General features: G+C 37.9%; 2 protein-coding genes across 2 annotated transcripts; both read left to right on the forward strand.

Moving 5' to 3' along the window:
• Window positions 1-2,802: 2,802 nt before the first annotated feature.
• On the forward strand, window positions 2,803-5,154 carry LOC108358175 (uncharacterized). The gene has a single exon (XM_017609348.1). The coding sequence runs from the start codon at window positions 3,247-3,249 to the stop codon at window positions 5,152-5,154; it is 1,908 nt and encodes a 635-aa protein (XP_017464837.1). The 5' UTR covers window positions 2,803-3,246.
• Window positions 5,155-5,548: 394 nt separating this feature from the next.
• On the forward strand, window positions 5,549-7,878 carry LOC108358176 (uncharacterized). Its single transcript, XM_017609349.1, has one exon. The coding sequence runs from the start codon at window positions 5,584-5,586 to the stop codon at window positions 7,876-7,878; it is 2,295 nt and encodes a 764-aa protein (XP_017464838.1). The 5' UTR covers window positions 5,549-5,583.
• The last annotated feature ends 3,731 nt before the right edge of the window (window positions 7,879-11,609 follow it).

An 11,609-nucleotide genomic window follows, 5' to 3' on the forward strand; every position in this document is an offset into this window, starting at 1 on the left:
TTTAGTGGAGTTTCGGGAAGTTTGCCTTCGGTAGTACCACAAAACCGAAATATTTATATTTGGGGGAATAAAACTTTGTAGTATTTTCCAAAATTGCAATGAATTAAATTAAATTTAGATTTTTTTCTGCCCATGAGTAAATGTAACCGAAAAATTAAAGGATGAATTAAATTCATCCAAACAATAATTAAGTAAATAGCAAAAAATACCAACTAGTATGATGAAATTTAAACTAAGTTTTCCAACTTCGTGCAAGTGTAGATTAAGTATGCATTATCGTAAGCCAAAAAAAATTGCACGGAAACTACTTTCATCATTACTGGTTCAAATGGTATATTTCGTTTTATTAATTTCCGAAATTGACTTTTGGCCATCGAACTAAGTTACCTGGCCCATAGTGCACTGGGTTGAACATGTGAAATAGTGGAAATAAGCAATAAGAATTAACAAGGCGAACTTAGCACAGTACGTAGGCAACTGGCTGAGTCAGTGGGATCGTCGGCTCGAATCCTACTGAAAGAAGTCTGATGAGGAAATGTGGTGATTTCCGAAATAGCTATCACTTCTACAATTTTTTCAAATTATTGTTGCTTTTCCACAATAAAGTTTCATTAAAAAACGGCCTCGAGCTCAATAAAAATTGTTGAATATAATTGTTATAAGGCCATAAAATAACAAAAACAAATAACTTAAGGACGAGCACACCTAAAAAAGTTAAACATTCTAATAATAGAAATATTAATAAAAACCAACAACCACATGATCAAGTGAATTGCAGCGGAATAGCTGCGCTTGATTGTAGTTGGCTGAACATGTGAAATAGTGGAAATAAGCAACAAGAGTTAACAAGGCGAACTTAGCACAGTGCGTAGGCAACTGGCTGAGTCAGTGGGATCGTCGGTTCGAATCCTACTGAAAGAAGTCTGATGAGGAAATGTGATGATTTCCGAAATAGCTATCACTTCTACCATTTTTTAAAATTATTGTTGCTTTTCCACAAAAAAGTTTCATTAAAAAACGGCCTCGAGCTCAATAAAAATTGTTGAATATAATTGTTATTAGGCCATAAAATAACAAAAACAAATAACTTATGGACGAGCACACCTTTGAATTTTAATATTATTTTTTTTTCGAAATTCCCATAAGCGGACATCTCCCATAGGCGGACAAAAAGTAAGTGAACATCGGTGTCCGCTTATGGGAGCTTTCACTGTATATACATACATAAAAGCTATTATTCTGACCTTTTTTTACCTGGAAATCTTATCTTAAGTATAAAAGCCAGCAAAAATAAATGTGTTTAGCGCTGTCAAACGCCATTTTATTTATTAAAAGAAATGGTAGGAAAGAAGCCATTTTGGTAGGTTTTTGAACCAGTTCTTGGTAGGAAAGAAAGTTTTTCTGTGGTAACCCTGATAATGAGATATATGAACTTTAAAACGATATTGACATACGTGGCGCGTATCAATGCACTGCGGCCACGCGGGCTAAGCCATGTCCTACGAATGGATGCTTATACTTGGACTCCTCCACGTATGAAACACAGCTTGATTCACATGTACATATTGTACAAATACATAGTTTTGGTTGTTTAAAAACTGAGTGCAAAATGTTCCAAGACAATTTGTATCTATTATTTTTTTCTTAAAAGATTGGAAATATGCAGAACATGAAATAATTATGCATAACAACCCTCGAACGATTGCAGCTTGCAGCATTCAGTCATTTTCATATGTATGAGCGCCTGGTATTGGGAAATAAAAATATCGCTTTGTACAAATATAAATTTAGTTCGTTACATAAAATTGACCGCAAGTTTCCTTAAAAAACATGCAGTTGGTTTTAAAAAGCATTGACTGAATATGTAAGCTGGTAAATTGTAGCAGTGGTAGAAAAGCAGAAGAAAAACGATTATTTTCTAGTGTCAAGGCATATTTTTCAGTGTAGTACTGAATGATCAAAAGTGTCTTGCGTTTTAAAAATTTATATGACCTTGTGTAAGAAAATGGATTTTGTGTTTGAAAATGGGAAGATTTAGCACTTCTTAAAAGTCTTTAAAGGAAAATTTTAAAAATACCAGTCAACCAAGCAAGTAGCGGAAAAAAGAATTGTAGAATAAATACGTACACGACTGCTTGGCGAAAACCTCGGCTTAAAAAACGAGGGCGTGAGTGTACGTCACTAACGCGCCCATCCCTACTGCCTCCTCTGGAAGTAAGTATTTGCGGTAGAGCACTGGAACTTGGTATGGGGATATACGAAATTAATGCAATAACTACCCATAAAAAAATGGGGGTTAATGGAAAAGGGCACGTGGCATCTCCCATTGAGACTGAATTTTCTGTTAAAAAATTAACTTCAATTCAAAGTATTTGATAAGTTATACTATGTCTCAATTGTGAGATTTAATGGAGATTTAGTCCCTGACGAGATTTAAAATCTTTCAAGATTTACCATGACTCAAGTTTTCTGAAGTGGGAACACTAAAAATCAACTTGTTCAACCTAAACATCTTGCTGTAGAACCTTGAAAATTTATTGATGTAATTTATCATTCTTAAAAATTTTTTCCAAAATTCCTAGTTTATTATAAGTTATAAACAAATGAACTTTTATAAAAACTTTTTGACGTGTATACATCTGTGGTTTCGGTAGGGGTAAAATTTGGGAAAGCTGTAACGCATAGCCCAGCAGAAACTTTCGAATGTGTATTGCAGTAGAAAATTTTTAATTTCATTATAAGCACCCTGTTTTTACTTCCTGTTGCAAATGGTTGCATGCATTTAGGCATATGCAGTGTTACTGATTAAAGCATTATACTTTTATACAAAACTGTAATTGCACTAATTTTCATTAGATTACAAAACTGTATGTACGTACTAAACTTGAATTGTCCAGTCGTACAAAAGAAATTGTTTCGTTATATTTCTACCAAAAAATACAACCGTGCCTAAAATGTAAACGCTTTTGAATTGACCGAAGCGTGCCCTCGGAGTTCACTTACGGACGAGAATTCAAACGCGTACGAGGCACGAAAAGATATTAAAACCTCTTACTTTAACTTTTATCGAAGTATTATTACAAACAAAACATTAAAGCGAACTCGGTTACAGTGTCGTTATTTATATTTTCGAACGCCTCGTATATTCGAGCTGAAGTTGCTTTTGCCTGCAACATCTTTTTATATCTTTTCTATCTACGTAATAATTGCGTGATGTATATTTTCGCAAAATTGTGAACTTCGTTAATGAAACCTTCGAGTAATCCCGCCTGCGTGAAATCTGCCGGAGAAACACCTCGTTATAACCTTCGTAATAGAAGACACGCGTCGAACATTTTCGAAGCTAAAATGACCGAAATCAATAGTGGACAGAGTTCCTGTAGCGACGACGAGAACGATCGCACAGTAGTTCAACAAGACGAAGTGATTGAGGCGTTACGCGAGCAAATAAAAGGCTTACAAAACTCGCTAGCCTCGTCGGAGAAGGAAAGGGCCCAGTACATGGAAGCGCTAAATCGCCAAACAGCTAACAACGTCACCAGTGCCGACGTACCCAGCATCGAAGCTATCTCTGCCAGCTTCAAGCCTGCCGAAGCTACCTTTTCCAGCTTCACAACAGATTTACCCGCATCCGACGTATCCTCTCCCCCCTACAGTCTAATAACCTGCCCTTCAAATACATATCAGACAAGTTCCAGAAATTTCACAACAACCAGCACTACCTCAGGAAGTGCTAACCCCGCCGGTGCTAATTCTGCCATCGCTACATCTGCAGCCGCTAGTTTTGCCAGCGCTGCTACTGCTAGCACCAATTATGCCAACGCTATTTCGGCCAGCATAAATTATTCAAACGCTAACTCTGCCAGCGTTAATCCTCTTTATGCCAGCGCTACCATACCTGCCAGCGTTAATTCTGCCAACGTCAAAGCCGACTCAGCATATGGCGCTTATATGCGGTCTGCCACATACCGGCCAGCAATAATGCAGCCACAGTGCCACACAAACAACCCTTATTGTGTTAATTTTCCGCCAGCAAACTTTGTGCCTGCTACAATGCCTACAGTGTACAACACGCAAAGTACACCTCACATCATCAACCACAACGCACAAACAGCACCCAGCACGAGCCAGGTACACCCTCCTTGGAGTCCAGGATACCATCAACCTACACGTAAGATTTTAGACTTGCCAGATTTCCATGGTTCGCCTGAAGAGTGGCCCATGTTTTCTGTAGCCTTTAAGGAAACCACGCAGATGTATTCGTACTCCCAATTGGAGAATCTGTTACGTCTCCAGAAAGCCCTAAAAGGGAAAGCCAGACAACAAGTGGAGTCACTACTAATCCATCCGTCCAGTGTGGATGCGGCCATGAAAACATTGGAATGTCACTACGGTCGCCCAGAGTTACTTATTAGAAGCCAAATAACGAAAGCGCGAGCCTTTCCACCTGTCACCGGAGGACGAATTGCCGATATTCTCAATTTTAGTTCGATGGTGTCGAACTTAGTTGCATTTTTGGAAAATTCGGGTGCAACTCCACACCTGAATAATCCAATATTACTCGACGAGCTAGTCAGCAAGCTTCCGCTGAACAAGAGGGAAGAGTGGACTCGCCACATCTTCGAAATGCAGAAGCCGTATCCCACAGTGCGTGAGTTTTGCAATTGGCTGCAGAACACCGCCATGTATGTGTCCATGGCAATAGATGTTATGCCAACAAAGTATATGCCCAACGATCCTGTGTACCACAAACCTAAAGTGCCATCTAAGCCTGTAATGACTGTAACAAAAGAGAAAAAGTGTTTAATATGTGACCAAAGCCATAATCTAAATCAATGTCCGAAATTTAAAGATGCCGATTATTCCAATCGCTGGAATATAGTCAAAAATAAACATTTGTGTTTTTGTTGTTTGCAGCCTGGTCACAGTGTGCAAAACTGCCGCAAGCGACGAGTGTGTGGTATATCATCATGTAATAAATTCCACAATCGGCTACTTCACAAGTCCAGCGACAATAATAAAAGCAATATTTCATCAGACGATACAGCTGTTGCAACTGTTCAAACTGTGTATCAAAATCCACAACATCCACTCGCTCGATCAAGGGGGGCGATCGATCAAAAGCCCCTGATATTTACGTTATGTGTGCCATGATATTTGGATCGATTAGCTCACCATGTTCTGCGCAATTTGTAAAAAATTTACATGCAGAAAATATCGTAATCGAATGCAAGCGCTGTCGATGCCATTGTTGACCGGCACTATGTCGACGATTATATGGACAGTTTCGACACTGTCGAAGAATGTACTAAGGTAACCAAAGATGTCATCGATATTCATAGCCGCGCTGGATTCGAGTTAAGGGGATTGGCGTCAAACTCAAATGTCGTCCTGCAAAGTATAATACACAATGCGCAACCGTGTGTGCAACAAAACCATTGCATATGCTGAGGGGAGAGTGCTACCGAAAAGGTGCTTGGTATGCACTGGAACCCAAACGAGGACCACCTTTTCTTCAAGTTGCTATTTTCAAAAGTGCCAAAAGCAGTTTTAGACTGTAGTAGGCGCCCAACGAAAGGTGAAATGCTGAGCGTTACTATGTCCATATTTGATCCGTTTGGTTTTGCTTGCGGAGTGGTGCTGCGAGCAAAAGTGTTGATGCAGAGTCTGTGGCACAGGAGCATAGACTGGCATGAGCCAATCCCTGAAGACATCTATAAGAAATGGCTGCAGTGGTACAAAATGTTAAACAACATCGAAAATTTTAAAATGCCAAGATGCTATGGAATACAATTTTTGAATCCGAATGCCGACATACAACTACATGTATTTGTTGATGCGAGTGAGATCGCATTTGCTGCCGTTGCCTTTTGGCGAATTCACTACGCAAATGATACAGACGTCGTATTCGCTGTAGGTCGATCCCGGTGCAGCCCGCTGAAGCCATTGTCCATTCCAAGACTGGAGCTACAATCAGCCGTCTTGGGCATACGATTGAAGGAAGCTGTCATCAACAATCATGACGTGCAGCCACATAAGGTAACATTCTGGTCAGACTCGAAGATAGTTCTTCAGTGGATAAGGTCCGACGCCAGGTGCTACAAGCAGTTCGTAGCGCACCGTATAGCTGAAATCCTGCAATCATCCGAAGCCAGTGAGTGGAGGTGGGTGCCAGGTAAGGACAACCCAGCCGACGATGCAACGCGTATAAAAACCTTTTTTCAAAATTGTAAGTGGTTAAATGGTCCACCCTTTTTGAAATTGCATGAAAGCAATTGGCCAGCTATGCCAAACGATTATAATCATAACGAATGCCAAGAAGAGAGACGCTCCAAGCAAATATATTCAGTAGCATTTGCAGATATGCTTATTCCATTTAACAAGTATTCGAATTATTATAAGTTCTTAAGGGTAATGACATGGGTACGATATGCCATGATGAAATTTCGTAAGGTCCCCGTTGGCGACAATGCGAATACATCGAAACTAATTACCGCGAATGGAATTAAGCAAACTGAATTGCTGATATGCCTGTTGGTGCAACAAGAAGTTTTTTTCGACGAAATTGAGTCTTTGCGCAAAGGTTCGCCAATTAAGAAATCCAGCAGTCTCTTCAAGCTGAGCCCAATGTTGGACAATGAGGGCATTCTGAGATTGGGGGGCCGGATAGACTACGCCGAATGCATCCCTATGTCGACGAAGCGGCCACTTATATTGCCAAGGGGTCATCCAATATCGCGACTCATAGCCAAGCACTATCACGAACTTTTCCATCACCAAAATTTTGAAGCAGCAATGTGCGCCATACGTCGGAAGTTTTGGATTCCGAGTGCGCGCCGATTATTGAGGTCAATTAAAGCCGAATGCCAAATATGCAAAAATTTATCCGCTGTTCCCGAAACGCCACTTATGGGCCAAATACCCTGCGACCGAATCACGCCGTTCGTGCGCCCGTTCACATATTCGGGTGTTGACTACTTCGGGCCTGTGCTAGTAGCCATAGGCCGTCGTCAAGAAAAACGTTGGGTTGCACTTTTCACGTGCCTAACTATTAGGGCCATTCATTTGGAAGTAGCTAGGGACTTGTCAACAGATGCTGCCATTATTGTCTGCCGCAACTTCATAAACCGGAGAGGAGTACCGGTGCGGCTCAGAAGCGATATGGGAACTAATTTCGTCGGCGCAAGCAAAGAAGATTGGGTAAGCGTTCAAAGTGGTATGCAATCGGAGTGTGATCGTCGAGGTGTAGATTGGGTCTTCAATGCGCCTGCCAACCCATCTGCTGGTGGCGTATGGGAAAGAATGGTCAGAAGCGTAAAACGAGTTTTGATGTTCACACTTAAGGAGCGAGCGCCACAGTTGGAGACGTTACACAGTCTCCTGATTGAAGCAGAAAATTTGATAAATTCGCGCCCATTAACACACGTTCCGATAGAAAGTACAGACGCCGAACCTCTGACGCCCAATCACCTTTTGTTAGGCTGCGCGAATGAAGTTCAAACTCCGGCGGTGTCAGAGAAAATATGTTTACGAAAGCAGTGGCATATAGTGCAGCAACTGAAACAGACCTTTTGGAAGAGGTGGATACTCGAGTATCTCCCCACCCTAACCCGGCGTACGAAATGGTTTAGGAGGGTGAAGCCTATAGTTGTAGGCGACGTCGTTAGAGTGTGCGACGACAACGAGAGCCGAGGTCATTGGAAACGGGGTATCGTAACAGAAGCAAAACGAGCCGCAGATGGTCAGGTCAGATCTGTTTTAGTCAAGACGTCAACAGGTATTCTGCGGAGACCAGCGTCCAAAATTGCGGTACTTGACGTTCGTAGTGATTCTCTCACCAGTGATGCGAATCACGGGCGAGAGGATGTTACTGATTAAAGCATTATACTTTTATACAAAATTGTAATTGCACTAATTTTCATTAGATTACAAAACTGTATGTACGTACTAAACTTGAATTGTCCACTCGTACAAAAGAAATTGTTTCGTTATATTTCTACCAAAAAATACAACCGTGCCTAAAATGTAAACGCTTTTGAATTGACCGAAGCGTGCCCTCGGAGTTCACTTACGGACGAGAATTCAAACGCATACGAGGCACGAAAAGATATAAAAACCTCTTACTTTAACTTTTATCGAAGTATACAAGAAGTTACAAATAAAACATTAAAGCGAACTCGGTTACAGTGTCGTTATTTATATTTTCGAACGCCTCGTATATTCGAGCTGAAGTTGCTTTTGCCTGCAACATGCAGAGTAAGAGGAATTGCGGTAAAACTGATTATTAATTCCGATAAGGCAAATTCCGCGCATGCATACGTTTTTGTACCTATGTATATGTATACATACTTAAGGTGGTGTTTACATACATATGTATGAACTCATGCAAGTAATTTTGATATTTGTAGCATAGGACCGTTGATAACTGATGAACATACATGAATATATGTATATATACATATGTATGGATGATATAATAGCTCTGATCTAATACTTTTCGTGTAAAACCCTGTAAAAATGTTAAACAGCAAAATTACTCTCTTAAGTGAGAGTAAAAAGTGAGAAGCAGAAAAAGTACGGGAACAAAAAAGCGTCGGGTAAAATCTTGCAACTTCATTCTCTTCACAACTCTCCAAAAATCGCTCTCATTTACATTATTTTGGAGTACGGGATAATTTTTCCTGTAACTTCCTGCAAGTTCGTGTAGAAACCTGTAAGTTCATTGAGTACTGGATTGCACAAAGAGAAGACGAAAGTAAGAGGAAATACCGAATAAATGAATTTAGCTTCCCAACTCGCAAACAAAAGATGGTATGTATTCATGACTTTAACGTAAACCTAGCGACAGATGAAGCAGACCCACAGTTTATATTCCAAAAACAAAAACTAAACTTAGGAATATATACAAATACTAGCAGATCCGGCGAACTTCGTCCCACCCAAAATAAATTTTTTTTATTGAAACATTTTGGTCCAACATTTTCACCAACGGTTCCCGTTCATGATTTTCAGTGACGCATTTATCTTCTAATATTACGGTTTGGTGGTTGTCAGAAGGCACATTTCAATTTCCGTCTTAAATAACCTAGCAAAACTGTACATGCATACAAAGATACGTAATAGCTTCCGTGCGTTTGAAAGGCACCCATCCCCTTTTCAAATAGCCCCAATTTTCTCTAAGAGTATGGGATTGATTTCATATATCTCCTTACCATTTTCCAGTAATCTACCATGAACGCTTCCAGAGATATGCAATATGATAAATTCGGTTTGTATGGGAGGTGCCACGCCCCTGCACCTAGCGGTATGAAATATACTTTACATCCGATTCTCATCCCTACCATATATACACAAAAAATTTCATAAAGCTCGGTCGAGCTGTTTAGGAGGAGTTCGACCACTAACACCGTGACACGAGATTTTTATATATTAGATAAATGCTCAAACTACAAGCTCAAAAACAGTAATTGATGCGGTGTTTTCAAGATATTTTAACTCCCTTGAGTCACAGGTATATACAAGTCATATTTTATCAATCATACCGATAATTTCATGCATTAAAAGAATTAAAAATGAAAATGAATACAAAAAATTAAAAAATTAAATCAGCATACTGAATAAATTTAAATGAAATAAATGTTTAATTTCTAACCTAACCTACATGTGTATGTATGTAACTGAATCGCCTAATAATAGGTTTACATATAAAAAAGATTATCCTCATTTTCGAGCTTTACTCCCTAATCTGTAATTAGAAAGAGATTAGCCATACAAAATTGTAACTAAAAATATCTCAGATTAAACCGATAACTTTTTGGTGCCCAACCTAGATTACGCCAGCAAGGAAAAGAGGTTTTTAAAGGTATTTTTAATAAAATACTAAGTTAAAATATATTTAAAGAGCATAATATGTGTAGCAGAAAAAAGTGACCATGGTGGCACAGGGCTTAACTTTACCTCGAGTTGTGAGAATAACAACCACAACCAATTTGGCAGCTAACGAGCTTTGATTGAGATTACATTTATATGTAAACGTACTTTTATGCTTTGGCGTACGCATATGTTTACACATCAAATTTCATGAGTACGCCTTTTTTTCTTAAATTGCTATTTCTCAGTTAATATTTTATGAAGGTTAATGAAATTTTGATCCTATGACTAGAATTTAATTAGAATTAAAGCAACATAAAATAAAAATAAAAAAATTTATTTTTTATCAACAATAAATTTTTTTTTTGTAAACAAATAGAAATTTATCCTACTTATTATATCATTAGAAACAAAATTTTCTTCACCATTTTGTTCTGCAGAATCTCTTGAAATAATTTCAGAAAAAAAAATTTAGTACATTTCATAAAAACAAATTCTACGAATGTTTAACCCTAGAATGTGAGGCGTAACAAATTTTTGTTTTTGCGACATTTCCAGATCGTTCTCTCATATCAAAGCGTGCTTTCGTGCCAACTCAGTTAGGTAATGTAAAAGCTGGTGTGCAGTACGCGTTTAAAAACTGTGATCTACTAATATGACTGTAACATATAAAAAAATAATAGCTTTTTATTCATTTTTGATACAAATGATATAGTAAATACGTTTTTGTTTTTGTTTAAATAACTTTTTTTTATAAAGGTGAAATATTCGTTTTTTATAAAGGTAGCCTCGTAGGCTACGTAGCGCTCTAGTTTATCTAGTTTATCATTCCAGCAGCAGTGGTAAGCAAAAATTTAACTTCTACGAAATAATAATTAAACGCTACTTAGGTTTAAATGCCGTTTAAGTTTAATTTATACTTATTGAGAATATATATGTATAAGGTGGTGTTGTTTCATCAGCTGTGAATAGGGTTGCCAGATTCTGAAACGGAGAATTCGATAGAAAAAGCAGTACAAACATAAAAATATTTATTTTTTTTTGCAGTTTATTGTTACAAATTACCAAAAAGTAAATATATGTATAATCACTAGAGCTCGGAATCTCATGCACTAAAAAATCGAAAATATGCGCATATAAATATATATGCACTCAAAATTGAAAAATATGCGCTATGAACAAGTAAAATATGCAATTAAAAATATTTTCCCAACAATTTACTTCAAAAAACAATATATCGTTATCTGGAATGCGAAAAGACGCAACAACATCGTAACAGAAATGGAAAAAGCCGTGGCTACAAATTTTTATTTTTTTCATTGAATGATGTGGGAGTTGTCATTCGATGAAATCCATCATATCAATCAAAAACTGAATTTTGAATTTTTTATTAGTTAGACTTTTTGAATTTCAGCGGCGATGTTTGTTACGTCTTTTTGCTTTTTAGGTGACAATATATTTATGTATAAAATTAGTTTATAATCAAACAGACAATTACAATCATGTGTAAATATGTAGAAACTTTGATATTTTAATAGTGATCCAGGTTAGGGATGTTGCGAATGTGGAATTCGCATCCGCGGATGTCTAACAGCTAACATCCGCGAATGCGAATGTCAAGTATTTTTAAGAAACAATTAAATTAAGTAAGTAAATGAAAAAATAGTAATATTTAATGTTTATTTTATTAAGTAATTGAATTTTAAAAATTGGAATTGGATTTAATAAAAAGCAATGAG

Source organism: Rhagoletis zephyria, unplaced genomic scaffold (genome assembly GCF_001687245.7).
Source record: "Rhagoletis zephyria isolate East Lansing unplaced genomic scaffold, Rhagoletis_zephyria_1.1 Rzeph_scaffold_00220, whole genome shotgun sequence".
NCBI lineage: Eukaryota > Metazoa > Arthropoda > Insecta > Diptera > Tephritidae > Rhagoletis > Rhagoletis zephyria.